At 37.2% G+C, this 15,013-nt stretch overlaps 1 protein-coding gene across 1 annotated transcript in view; it reads right to left on the minus strand.

Annotated features, from left to right (window-relative positions):
- Positions 1–15,013, minus strand: part of hgf.L (hepatocyte growth factor (hepapoietin A; scatter factor) L homeolog) — a 75,249-nt gene that overhangs the window by 21,932 nt on the left and 38,304 nt on the right. The window contains exons 8-10 of the mRNA XM_018252701.2: positions 9,695–9,860; positions 2,321–2,448; positions 1,053–1,155 (exon numbers count right to left, since the gene is read on the minus strand). Of these exons, the coding sequence (XP_018108190.1) occupies positions 1,053–1,155; positions 2,321–2,448; positions 9,695–9,860 (397 nt within the window). The remainder of the gene's footprint in view (positions 1–1,052; positions 1,156–2,320; positions 2,449–9,694; positions 9,861–15,013) is intronic.

Raw genomic sequence — 15,013 nt, forward strand, 5'->3', positions numbered from 1 at the left:
CCTACATCATAAAATTCGCAAAACTCTGTAAAAATTTGTGAAACAGCGAAAAATTTGGCATATGCATTGAAGTCAATGAGCGTCAAAATAATTTTGATGGGCAACAATTTTTTTTTGACGCATTGAATTTTCCTCTGCGAAATTTCACTGCCGTTTTGCAAAAACATTCTCGGGTGGCAAAATGTGGAAGTTTGCCATGAATCCATCACTAGCGAGTAGCATTTACTGGTTACTTGTTTGAGTGCAAACATCTTATTAGTTGCTAAGAGTTGCTGCTCCGGGCAAACTTAGTGCCTTTTATTACATATTCGGGTTAGAAAACGTGTTATTACTTCTTGTATAAATAGTGCCATTTTTGTCATTGGTCTTAATAATGGCATCTTGTTCCCAATAGGAAACAATACATTTGTGGCCAATTATGAGACTGTTGCTGTTGAGACAGGACTTAAACCAGATGCTGAAACAGTAAAAAACTTTTTTTTCCCCTTGGTGCCCTGGAATATGTTAAAATGATTTTGTGGATATGGGAACCGGTGAGTCCTATCCATGTGTTTGCTGGGTGCCATGTGATGTCGTAAGAGACCAAACCTTTACATAATCTTAAAGGGATTCTGTCATGATTTTTATGGTTTACTTTTTATTTCTAAATTACACTCTTTATATTGCAAATAATTCACTCTACTATTTAAAATGTTATTCTTGAACCAACAAAAGTATTTTAGGTATACTATTGGTGTGGAGGCAGCCATGTCAGTGCATTGTGCCAACAAGACAAGTTTCACCATACATACTAGATTATGCATGTACTGCCAGGAACCTGGCTTCAAAATGCAAAATCACCTGTGGCGTAACTAACGGGGGAGCAGGGGGTACGATTGGGCCAAGGCCCGCACCCCCTCAGGGCCCGCGCCACTAATTCCGCTGGTTCCGGGCATACGGAAGGGGGTGTACTGGGGGGGTGGGCCCTTGAGATGAGTTTTCCTTGTGGGCCCCAATATGTTGCTTTTAACATTTTTAAAACAATTATAGAAATTAAACCATATTTGACTTACCTTTTTAGATCTTGCAAATTCTTTTCCCACATTGAACAGGGAAGTCTAAATCGTGTTCTCGATAAAGTCCCCTTGTAGGTGCTTCCATTCCCATAGTAACACTCTGCAAACAGCAAATGCAAGTTTCTAGAATGAGCAAACCTTGTGCAATCCAAGCTATCCAAACACACAAGCCAAAAACAAACAGCGGCAACTCTGACTAGTAAAGGCGCCCCAGGTGGTTTATGGTATACAAAGGCAATAAGCTTTGCAACTAAATCCAACTATCCTTTGAATGCAAAAAAAATAATAATACTAAACTCTAAATAAATATACCCAAAGATGAAACACTCTATTTAAAGCCATCTGTTAGAGTTTTTTTTAGAACTGGAATTTTAACTGAACTTTCAGATGGCTAAAAGAAACCGTTCAGTGTAAAAATTAAAACTGGGTGCAAAAAACCCAAATAAACAATATAGTTAGTTAGCCAAAAATCTGTAATCTATAAAGCCTGGAGTGACTGGATGTCTAACATAATAGCCAGAACCCAACTTCCTCCTTTGCAGCTCTATAACTCTTAGTTAGTTAGCAAGTTGAATGGTGGGGTCACATGGGACATAAATGTTCAGGTAGTTTGTGAACACGCAGGTCATGAAAAAAAGCAAACTATCTTCAATCTGAGGGTTGAAGTTCTGCAATATGCCCATGAATAAGTGTGAGGTGCACAAAATGCATCAGGTGTTATTTTAATGGATGAAATAAAGATTATGTATTGAGCGATATCCTGGCCTGCATGTCCTGGAAAGCGAGAGCCATGGAATGTATCTGAAGTTCTGCAACATCCAAATCTGCGAGGGCCCATACCAGAGAACCAGAGAGTGAGTCCATATTTTTCTGTTTAACTAATGAAAAGCACTTCCATCTTACTATTAGGTTATATAACGTTTTCATTTTTGCAATCAGCAGGTAGCATTTACTGGTCACTTGTTTGAAACATCTGATTGCTAAATGTTACTAGATGTGGGCATACTTTTAGTGTATATAGCTCAAAAACAGAGTAGCAGAAAACATTTTTTTTTATGAAAATGGAGGCTAAATTAAGTTTCTACAGAAACTGCCATGCACTTAGATATATAGTGTATTGAATAATATGTATTTTTTTAGGCTAATAGTAATTCAATCAAACCTTATATTGGCTGATTATAAGTCAACAGTAGTCAATCATATTAATATATGTGTGAAGCTACAAATAAGGAGAATAGGTGAAGTCTGTTACTTTTGTTAATTACCTTGCTGATTAGAGGCTTGACACTTTGGTATTTGCGAGCAGTGTCCAATACGAATATTTGGGTCTGTAGTAAAACACCATGGTGACTCTGAACCATCTGGATTCCTGCAATAATTTTCACTCAGATCCCTGCAAGTGATAATATCACATACATTAAACCTGCTTGCAACAATCGTTTAAAGCAGGAGTGTCCAAGACGTAGATCGGGATCTACCAGTAGACCTTTAGCTGGTGATCAGTAGATCTCAGACACTGTCAACAATCAGCTTGTCTAAATCACCCTCCTCTTTCATTCAGATATTTATGTTGTTATAGTTACATAAGAAATAGTTGTTTGTTAAATATAAAAATCTACATTTTCTCATAAATCAATATTTAAGTAATATTTTCCATGGAACAGAATACTAACAATGCTTTTATGGATGTAGATCATAATGGGACAAAATCACTAAAAGTAGACCTCACATTAGTAAAGTATGGGCACTCCTGGTTTAAAGGAAGGATGTTTTATGTGACCTGTTGGTTCCTTTCCTAGAAAATGTAAAACGGATGATAATATAAGACAGAATATAACAACATACATAAAACTGCAACAAAATTTGCTCCTTAAAGTATGTTTTTATTAACATTGGAGACAAACTTCACCAGTGATGTTACCCATAGCAACCAATTGGATCTTTGTGTTTGTTTTCTAACTTGTAGGTGACTGTTCAAATCTAATTGCTAATTGGTTGCTATTGGAAACATCAACAGTGATGATTGTGTCTATTGTTAATAAGTATTCACACTGGGAAAGTGCTGGTTGTTGATTTTTATTTCTAAATTACACTCTTTATATTGCAAATAATTCACTCTACTATTTAAAATGTTATTCTTGAACCAATAAAAGTATTTTAGGTATACTATTGGTGTGGAGGCAGCCATACAGTGCATTGTGCCTGATTCTGAGCTTTGAGAAGGAGCCAGAACTTCAGGATGGAATTGCTCTGAGACAACTATTGTTTCTCCCCTTCCCACTGTATTATACCACAACATGGGTCCTGTTTGCAGTGCTAAAAAAAGCAGGGGGTTTCCTACTTTGGTAATATTCTCATGTCTATCACTAGGTGGAGCACTTTTATCAATGCAAACAAATCCTTCAGCAGAGGTGTCAGGTAGCTGCTATCTGGTTAGCTGCCCATTGTTCTGTTGATAGGCTGCTGATGGGCTGCTGGGGAGGGAAGGGAGGGGTTGATATCACTCCAACTTGCAGTACAGTAATGTAAAGTGTGAAGACTGAAGTTTATCAGAGCACAAGTCATATGAACCAAGAGCTCCAGGGAAACTGACAATATGTCTAGCACAAAGCCCCATTCAAAATGAAATAGAAAAAAATGGATTTCAGCACAGAATTCTGCTGTGGAGCAGCACTGTTAACGGATGCATTTTGAAGAAAAAAAACATGTTTTCCCGTGACAGTATCCCTTTAAATTAAAATGAGAAGAAAAGTGAAATAACATTCCAGTTTTCAGAACTATCTGGATAGGTGTTGTCTGGATAGCAGACCCCATATCTGTACTATTGTTTCACTAAACATTGCACGCTGTTTTTGGGAGATGTTTGTGCCATTGAATGGCTTCATGAATTAATTAATCTACCCAAATCTATGTCTATAATCTATAGAAAATAAATATTATATTATTATAAAATATTGGAGCTATTTTATATAATTTTGTTGCATAAGGGGTTGAATGCCGGAAGGGGAAAATAACTATTTAAGGAGAACTCCTGACTGATTTTAATTTGCATACAGACTTGGAGAGTAATGCACTGTTTTTGAAGAGCAACATCAAAGACTACGGAAGGTTATTTACCAAACTCCGAATGCAAATATCCCCAAAAATTTGTGATTTTTTTTTTAGTATAAAATCTGACTTTTAAAAAATCCAGAATTTTTCGGAATTTATTATACCGCCAACTTGGACCTTTCGAGGATGCATATAAGTCAATGGGAGAAGTGCCAATGATTTTTTTGATGTGCGCTGGGTTTCGTGCAATACTCTGGAGTTTACGGGCAAAAAAGCACAAGAAATTTGAGTTTTTGGATACAAAATCTGATTTTTTTTCCCCGCAAAACAAAATTTCGGGAAAATCGAATAATAAATACGCCGAAGAAATCGGTGTGGATGAGATCGGAGTTTGTGGCTTGAAATATAAATTTGGACTTTGATAAATAACCCCCTATGTCTGTGCTAGAAAGGGATTTCCAAGATGAATATTTGAAATGACAAGATTCCCATCACTCACAGCCACCTCTGACCTGACATAAAGCATAATGTTGGATTATTTATTTCATTGAATGAATGAATACAAGTAAAAGGGATAATCATTGTTCTATTTTAGGATTATGCACTGGTAGTGAAAGTATTAAACGACTAAACAATTGCATGTGTCTTTAGTAATCCTTTTTTTAATCCTCTTTTAGTAGTACACCAATCTCAGGGGGAGGGGGTACATTACAGTCACAATAGTGCGTGTCTATGTATATGGGAATAAATATACCAGGTCCTGCACTCATTTGGAATAATCAATGTAAAAATAGGAACTCTATTATTGTCAAAATTTTCGTCACTGAGCAAAGCCATACAATGTGATGGAAAAGCTGTAGCTATAATAAATACTTTTTTTCTTTGGAGTATAGGGATATATATGTGATTATTTATTAAGCTTCATATAATCACTAGTGCAAAGAAAACCTTTGGGTGTAACAGCTTTCTTATTATTGCCCCATCAATTTAATTTGCACAAACATAATCACCTAAATTCCTTGTGGTGTGTGTCACTGGAAATGTATGCATAATATTACCCACAACTCGGAGGAAATCAGCAAGCTGATTTGACAAAAGGAATAGAAATGCACGTTGATTGCTAACTTTGTTTTTGTATTTTCTTAATCAATAACTTAGAAACAAAAACTATTGTTACAATGTCATTGTTTTGCTATACAGGTATGGGATCTGTTATCTGGAAACCTGTTATCCAGAAAGCTCTGAATTATAGAAAGCCGTCTCCCATAGACTCCATTTTATCCAAATAATCCAAATTTTTAAAAATGATTTCCTTTTTCTCTGAAATAATAAAACAGTACCTCGAATAAGATTAGTCCTTGTTGGAAGCAAAATCAGCCTATTGGATTTATTTAGGGGCCCATTCACTAAGCTCGAGTGAAGGAATAGAGGAAAATAGAGGAAAAAAATGTGATTTTCGAATGGTTTTTTTGGCTACTTCGACCTTCGAATCGAACAATTCGAACTAAAAATCGTTCGAATATTCGACCATTCGATAATCGAAGTACTGTCTCTTTAAAAATTTCTTCGACCCCTTAGTTCACCACCTAAAACCTACCAAGGCCAATGTTAGCCTATGGGGAAGGTCCCCATAGGCTTGCTAACAATTTTCTGATCGAAGGATAATCCTTCGATCGATGGATTAAAATCCTTCGAATCGTTCGAACTGTGCAAAATCCTTCGACTTCGATATTTGAAGTCGAAGGATTTTAATTCGGCAGTCGAATATCGAGGGTTAATTAACCCTCGATATTCGACCCTTGATACATCAAAATTCATGATTGTAAGAGTACTGACCTGCTTAACAATACTATTGTATAATGAATATTATAGTTACGGTATTCATTATACAATATTATAATAATAAATGCCCAGAATAATGGCACAGAGTATTTTCTTTGGCTGCTAATAATTCTGTGGGATGGTTTGCCGTCTTATTTCAATTTCTTGCTGGAAATATCTTTCCTTTTCTAAAGCAAGAGAATGATCATCCAGTTCAAATGATTTCACATGTGGTATCAATAGCATAATGCTATCTATCATTATAAAGCAATGAGAGGTTTCTGAAATAAGCTTGACACTAAGGGGTACATTTATCAAAGGGTTTACACACAGTTCACTATAGTTTACAGGAATAAAGTCCACAGCTGAACCTCACAGCAACAGTGCAGTAGTGCCATCCCTCCTAGGGACATTGGGCAAACGTCTCTATAAAAGTACTATATATACAGTATATATATATATATATATATATATATATATATATATATATATATATATATATATATATATATATATATTTTCGAGATGGTACTTTCTCCCTTCATCGGTTCACCACGGGAGGAGAAATTCTCCAATGCTATATTCACTTGTTTAAAGTTGCAGAGTTCATCTCTTGCAGACTGTCTGTTCATTCTTTGATAAATATGTTCCTAAGTGATTTGCCTGTTAAACCTTAGGCCCCCGTCCTCTGATGAAATACAAAGCCTAAGCTGTCAGTGGTATTCAGAGATCTTGTTCAATGACTGTAGGTCTGTGGGTTGAAATTCTCTGCTGGGACTAGGCAGACATTTGTAATGCATAGGATTATGGCAGTCTAATCTTTCTACACAAACAGCAAAGTGTTTTACAGGTGACTTTTAAATCCTTAATTGGTCCCCTGACTCAGAAGTGCTTGATGTACTTGCCTACCCAACAGGCAATAAAATATGTTGAAGGAATACATTCTTAAAAAATTAGATTTAGCAGGATTTATATAATTTACAATAACAAAGGATAGTATGAAGGCATGACTATATCTGGCTACAAAATAAAGAATCAAGGCTTCAGCGCATTTCATTTAACTGACTTGCCTTAACTGTGGTAACAAAAAAAAATGGACACACACAACTGAAAGGAATTTTAGGCAGTGCTGCCAGTAATTTTTTTTTTTTTTACGTTGAAAGGTGACTATAAAGTAAAAACATCTGGCTTTAGCATATTTTATCTTGTTCATTGCTTTGTGCAGAATGAAATACTGTGTCAAAAAAAAAAAAAGTTTTATTTGAAATACATAATCCCATAGATCCACTGGCATGAAGCCACTCACAGTATGTAGGCTAGAAAAACAATTACTAAAGTGTGATTTCCATTTTGCAAAGTGTGAGAAAGATATATATGTCTTATTATCTCAGCAGACTTGATCTGCAATGTGCAACTAAAGATCAAAATTCCCACAAAGTTAGGTCTATTAAAAAAAAGTTATAATCTTGGTTGCTTTCCACAGCATGATACTTTCATGTTTAAAGTATTAAACCATATCACATAAATTACCTTCCTAACAACACACTGTTGTGTCAATAAACGTTGGCATACTTCAAATCTGAGTTAATGACTGCTTAGCACATTAAAGAAGGGTAGAATCTAAGGTCTTGACAATGGGTTATCCATGACAAAAAGGCTCTAGTAAAAATAACAAACTCGCCGCTGGTTCGCAATCCTTAAGCCTTCACATAGGGAGTGGCAATGTCACTAAAAATTCAGGTAAGTGCCTCCTATTGACATGTTTAAGACAATGTAAAAATATATTCAGAATTTTTTTTGTCTTTGGGTGGGGCAAATGCTCACAATGATAAATACCCTGTTTTAGACTTCAAAATGGATTTTGGCTGGTAACTTCAGCAATGGTCATGATGAACAACTTAAAACCACTCATAAGACTTAGTACCCATTTCTGCCCAAGTACTGTAGCCCAGTCGGACACTTCATTATGCACACTTACATGCACACTTACATGCACACTTACTTTCCTATCTTGATATATTTTCTGCATTTAAAAAAAATGCCCTTCTTGCACAGAAATACATGTTTTTTTTTTAAGTTTTATTTTGGAAGTACTAAAAGTGTAATAATTTTTTCCATAATGCTTTAGATTTTAAATTTAAAAACTATGTGCATGTATATAATATATCATATACAGGTATGGGACCAGTTATCCAGAATGCTCAGGACCTGGGGGTTCCCAGATAATGGATCATTCCATAATTTGGATCTTCATACCTTAAGTCTACTAGAAAATCACGTAAACATTAAATAAATCCAATAGTCTGGTTTTGCTTCCAATAAGGATTAATTCTATCTTAGCTGAGATCAAGTACAAGGTATTGTTTAATTATTACAGAGAAAAGGGAAATCAATTTTGGATTAGTTGTGGCTACTTTTTTTTAAAAAACATGATAATACATATAAAACACTGCACAGGTTTTAATTATGGTTCCAAAAATGTGACACTATCACTAGCACTTTATCCTTGATAGAGGTCCCAATGTGTGCGGGAACATGGGGTACACCGTGATGAATAAATAAAAATTGATGCATTAATAAACTGCTCCATCTTGAAGGTTTGTATGGAATCCTTGACCAAGCACCCACTAATGGATTATTGGATATTAACACCCAAGGGGCTTGAGAAACTTGTTTGACAGGATTATTTTAAAATAATCTGGCAGTCATGCCTGTAGGATGTCGTAAAACTGTCCGCTACATAGAAAAATTTGCACAGCTATAATATTACTACTGTTAAGGGTATTAGTGCCTTAGGAATTTCATAGGAGATTAATAGCCAGGACACAGCCAGCTCACTTCTCTACTAATCTCATGCTATTGTAGAGACACTTGATACGTTCAGTTCATAGTTTATACTGTTACCTCTTTACAGGATATTATTGCCACATCCCACTACAATAATATCATTATTAATTACAATAATACTATGGTTACATTATGAAATATCAATTTAAGAAAACAGAAGCCCCTTTTGTGTACAATATTGATATTGCATCACCAAGTTTATCTATAAGTAATTCAGATCCCTCTCCTCTGCTTTGTCGATTTTTACGTGTTTAGGTGATGATCACATTTGCATTTTGATAAAATTTGCAATCCTCTTCTAATCAGAACAATGCTAACACTTTATGGGCAGATTTATCAAAATCCAAGCTTGTGAAGAAAAAAAATATTTTTTTTTTCTGGAATGCTATCTTATTTAAGAAAAAAGGGAACAAAATATTCCCACGTGCATTTTTTGTGGACAAAAAAGTCAATGCCAGTGAGAATCTCATTGTCCCATTCATTTTCAATGAGGCTGAACATCTTGAATGTTTTAATAGACTAGGAAAATACATAAATAAAGTTGTCACAGGAACATTCCCATTGATTTCTATACAAACTCGCCAGCTTTTACTTGCCAAGTTTTTTCTGGTGACTTTTCATAGTTTTATTCTTTAACGAATGCTGACTATTCGAGGTTACAAAGAATATTCTCGAGTATATTCGTGTTCGTGTTTTTTCACTGCATTTTTTCTCAAATCGTGAAAAAAAAAAAACCAAAACTCTATTTTTGATACATTTGCCCCTTATACTTTCTGCTTCCTTTAGATTTCAGGGGATGCTTATTTGTCCCTTAATGTTACAGAGGCACAGTTTAAGTTTGAGATATTCATATTGTTTTATATTTAGTTTGTTCAACTGCTTTGTTTTTAATAAACTGATGGTTACATGCATTGACTTACTTGCACTTGTAGTTCTCTGGAGTAAAATTGTGTTGGTGCGGAAACTGGGAATCCCACCTCTGACACTGAATCCCATTGTATGTTGTGCTGACACTTCCACGATATCCCTCACCTTGGCCTTTCATGCAGTCTTTTGTAATATCTGTATTGTTGACAATGCTGTGTACTATAAAAGGAAACATTTATTAAAGGTCATGTTGAATGGCCCACCAAGTAGCTCCATTAATAATCAATGTGATTTGGACTGTTGACAGTTCTAATGTATTTTTAAGTGTTGGAAGACATTTTATGCTCATTGCCATTATATAATACATTAAGTCTGCTAAATGAACATGTATATTTAACGTGATTTTGAAAGATTTTACAAATCCATTAGCATTCCAGTGGCTATTTTTTTAGCAGTTGGATTATTAATGGCTTGCTGCTCCATATGGGAAAGCATTTGGGATATCTGAAATTCCTTTTTTTGCGCATATGCCTGACCGTGTAACACCTGTGATTTAGTGATTCAATCTTTTTCTTTCTCTGCCAAATAAAATCAATTTAATTAACCCCCACACACACATATATATGCCATCACAACATCACCCTATAGGGCATGCCACAACTTCACTGCCCTCATTGGGTTTCTCAAGTCTAAGGGAAATGGCACATGGTGTGTTTTGTTGCTTGTGCTTATTCCCTTACAGCAGGGGTTTCCAACCTTTTTCACCCATGAGCCAGATTCAAATGTAAGAAGGATTGGGGAGCATGAAAATAGTTCCTGAAGATGCCAAATAAGGGCTGTGATTGGCTATTTGGCATACCCTATGTGGATTGGCAGCCTACAGAACGCTCTATTTGGCAATACAACTGGTTTTTATGCAACCAAAAGTTGCTTCCAAGAGTGGAATTAAAGGTCACTTGGAGCAACATCCAAGAGGTTGGGGAGCAACATGATGCTCATGAGCTACTGGTTGCGGATCTCTCCCTTACAGTAACAAAACAAATATTGGTGTCAGTTTGAATAGTTGACGGTAAATTATTTATATTGTTTAACTGCTAGAAATTGCCTTCTCCTGCATCTAGATGGAAAGGCATTTTCAGCAGATGTTATCACCAAAGCTGGAGGAGATTATCATTGGGTGTCAAAATGTACCTTGTACCATCACTTCCAATAGCAGCTGTACTCACTCAGCCATTTGTACCGCTGAACACAGGTGAAAAGCAAAATTCTACATCCTATCTGTGTTTAGTGATTCCACGCAGCTCATGAGTACAGCTGCAATTAGAAATAATGGACTTTGTTAACTTGTGTTCACATACAATGTACCACATATAAAGGCTACAGCAGGGGAATGCATTACCTAACTCTCCTCTGTAAGAGCACTAAAGCAGAATATGTGTCACAAAACTTCACTGACCAAGTGGAATTCTTTTTATTTTTTTAAGAGATGCCCTACTACAGAGACTTTTAAAAAGTATCTGTTACCAAACAACAAGTCCCAGCTTGCAATTACTGGTTGTGAAAACCTGCTGACCAATGTTTTTTTAGCAACAGCTGGAGAGCCACAGCTTAAAATGTCACTGGTAATGGCAAGGACCCCAAGCTGGGAGAAATTAACTAGTTACATAACTACTGTAAATTATTCATGAAGGATGGGACAGAAAGACATGTGTAGCACTTATAATTACCCTACTTTCCTAAAACATGGCCTGTCAAAACGAGGAGGAGAGCATACTTGTCACAATATCATCTTCAACGAACAGGCCACTCTGTAAAGCTAAATTCTTTATTCTTTCCATTTTGTATTCATGAACCCAAAAAATCTAATACACTTCCTGCTTTGCATGTAGCCTCATTGAACCGCATGTTTAGGGCCTATGGTACACTCTCTTAATATGTTTATAATATTTCAATATTTTATTGCATTCATGTTGTATTTAACAATGTTTGTTGGTTTTCCATTTTTCCCAAAGTATGCATATGATTAGAGACCTTTGTTCCTTGAAAAAAAGCCACAATCCTATTTGATGCACTGTGAACAACATGACAAATGCAAATCTGCTGGAAACGTTAAATCCTTTAGTTACCTGTGCAAATGAACAAATCGTTTTTAAAAAAAAAAAAAAAGGATTAATAGGCAGGCAAGCAGTCTCACAGGTAGGTAAGGCAAGGAAAAGTTTAAGGTTCAGCAAAAGGTGCTTAAGTTACAAGGTCCAAAATTCCAGACAAAGGTACATGGCAGGTCGTGTCAGGACAGGTCATAGTCAAACTAGAACAGTTGTGGCTACCTCTGTCTACTATAGTACTCTCACCACTGCCCGTAATGAGCTTGCTCCTATAAAAACTAAACGTTCTAGACCCAAAGCACTTCAACCTTGGCATACTGCTCATACAAAAGCGCTCCAAAGACATTCACGTGCACTTGAGCGTCGCTGGCGCAAATCCCATTCAGAATCAGACTTTTGGAGCTACAAATCTGCCCTGCGCTCCTTTAACACCAGCCTCCTCCGAGCCAAACAAACATACTTTACTTCACTCATTAACTCCCTTTCTAAAAAACCAGCACAACTTTTCTCCACCTTTAACACTCTCCTTTCCCCTTCTCCACCCCCTCAATGCACATCTGTCTCTGCTCAAGATATTGCTGAGCACTTCAAAAACAAAATTGACACTATCAGTAGGGACATTACACTACTCAACCCCCCTAGACTTCCACCACCCTCCCTCCACACTCCCCAGTCTCTCCTGTGCTCCTTCACCCCTGTCACTGATGAGGAAGTCTCAAAGCTTTTGTCCTCTTCTCACCTTACCACTTGCCCGCTTGATCCAATTCCCTTAAAACTTCTCCGCAATACCAATCCTTGTCTAATCAAAGCCTTAACTCACCTATTTAATCTTTCGCTCTCAACTGGACTGTTTCCTTCTCAACTAAAACATGCTCTTGTCACCCCCATTCTGAAAAAACCCTCTCTTGATCCCTCCAATCTTGACAACCTCCGACCTATCTCTCTGCTACCTTTCATCTCTAAACTACTTGAGCGCCTAGTCTACAACCGACTAACCTCATTCCTCTCTGACAATAACCTACTGGACCCCCTACAATCTGGTTTTAAGCCACAACACTCCACGGAAACTGCCCTGACTCGACTAACTAATGACCTTTTAACCGCTAAAGCCAACAATCATTTCTCACTACTAATACTGCTTGATCTCTCAGCCGCATTTGACACTGTAGATCACCCTCTCCTCCTCCAGTCCCTCCAGTCACTTGGCCCTGTCTTGGTTCTCTTCTTACATCACCAATCATTCCTTCAGTGTCTCCTATAATGGAGTATCATCTTCTCCCCTACCTCTTTCTGTTGGAGTTCCTCAAGGCTCTGTCCTGGGACCATTACTATTCTCCCTCTATACTTCCTCCCTCGGCAAATTAATAAATTTGTATGGTTTCCACTACCACCTCTATGCTGACGATACTCAGATCTATCTCTCATCTCCTGATCTCAACCCAGAACTCCTAACTCGCGTCTCCTCCTGCCTGTCCGCTATCTCTACCTGGATGTCGCAACGCTACCTTAAATTAAACCTCTCTAAAACTGAAATGGTTCTCTTTCCTCCAACTAACACCAGTAACATCCCGGAAGTATCCATCATAGTTAACAATTCCACTATCACCCCCTCTCCCCAGGCCCGGTGCCTTGGGGTTATCCTAGATTCTGCCCTGTCATTCACTCCTCATATTTAGTCACTTATTAAATCATGTCACTTCCACCTAAGGAACATATCCAAAATACGATCATTTATCACCTAAGACGCTGCCAAAATTTTTATTCACTCTCTCATCATATCGCGTCTAGACTACTGTAACTCTCTTTTAATTGGCCTCCCCCTCCAGAGACTGTCACCTCTCCAGTCCATAATGAACACTGCTGCGAGGCTCATACACCTCAGCAACCGCTCCTCCTCTGCCTCGCCATTCTGTCAATCCCTGCACTGGCTTCCATTACCTTTCAGAATCAAATTCAAATTAATGACACTGACTTTCAAAGCACTTCATAACTCTGCCCCACCCTACATCTCTGAACTCATCTCTATATACTCACCCAATCGCTTACTACGCTCCTCTACTGACCTGCTACTCAACTCTTCTCTCATTACCTCCTCACATGCTCGCATTCAAGACTTTGCAAGGGCTGCACCCCTCCTCTGGAACTCTCTCCCATGGTCTGTCCTACTTTCTCCCAACCTTTCTGCTTTCAAGAAATCTCTGAAAACGCACTTCTTTCGAGAAGCCTACCCTCACTCTGCTTAACTACCAAACGCAACACCACATACAATACCACATTTCTCACCCACTTAATTCGATCTTGCCCACTCCCACACCTTGTGTATTACTCCCTTCCCTTTAGACTGTATGCCTATGCATAGGGCCTTCCTCACCTTTTTGTACCTGTATTGATTGTGATGTATGTAACTCCATATGTTCTATGTATGTAATTCATGTGATTTAGTTGTATAATCACATTTACTTTACAGTGCTACGCAATATGTTGGCGCTATATAAATACATGTTATTAATAATAATAATAGAACAGCAGGCAAGAAAGTATGGAAAGCAGTAGGGCCTGTCAGAGGCAGAGTGGCTAGCAGCAGGTTTACTTATGAACTGGCAGTTTATATTGGTGTCAGTGGGCCTTCTCTGAAACTAATTTCACATTGATCATTGATTGAATGCAGACTGATGTGAATTTCCTGGTGTTTGGAGAATTTGTTCCAATGCTGATGTGACAGTAACATCTTTAACACAGCTGGACAGCTATGCACTATGGCTCCCACGCTAGGTTCTTTAAAAGATTGTAAACTAGCATTGTACTTGATAACAATTAAGTAGTATGGGAACAGGGCTAGCAGGTATGTGCGATATAAGCTTTTTTAAACATGTTTTATTATAACAGCGTGACAGGAATTTGAGCCCTTAGCATTAACATCACCATTAAAAACTGAATAGTGTAGACATTGCTACAGAAGATATTTAGTATATTTCCTGATTTGCCTGAAGAGTTGGACACACTTCAGAGACACGAGGAGATAACATCAGATTAGACATTTCAGGTTAAAATCTATAATTACTGTAGGTAACTCATGACAAACCATCTTGAAATTTGTCAAAACAATTAAGTTGAATATTTTATGAAGACAAGAGTAAGATATACAGTAAGATCTACTTTCAATGAGGTACACAGAATGCATGCACAGTATATACAATTTGTAATGCTTGAACCATTGTAAGAACAGGACAATACAATGTCCCTGTGTAAACAATCCATCCCACTTTA

Source organism: Xenopus laevis, chromosome 3L (assembly GCF_017654675.1).
Source record: "Xenopus laevis strain J_2021 chromosome 3L, Xenopus_laevis_v10.1, whole genome shotgun sequence".
NCBI lineage: Eukaryota > Metazoa > Chordata > Amphibia > Anura > Pipidae > Xenopus > Xenopus laevis.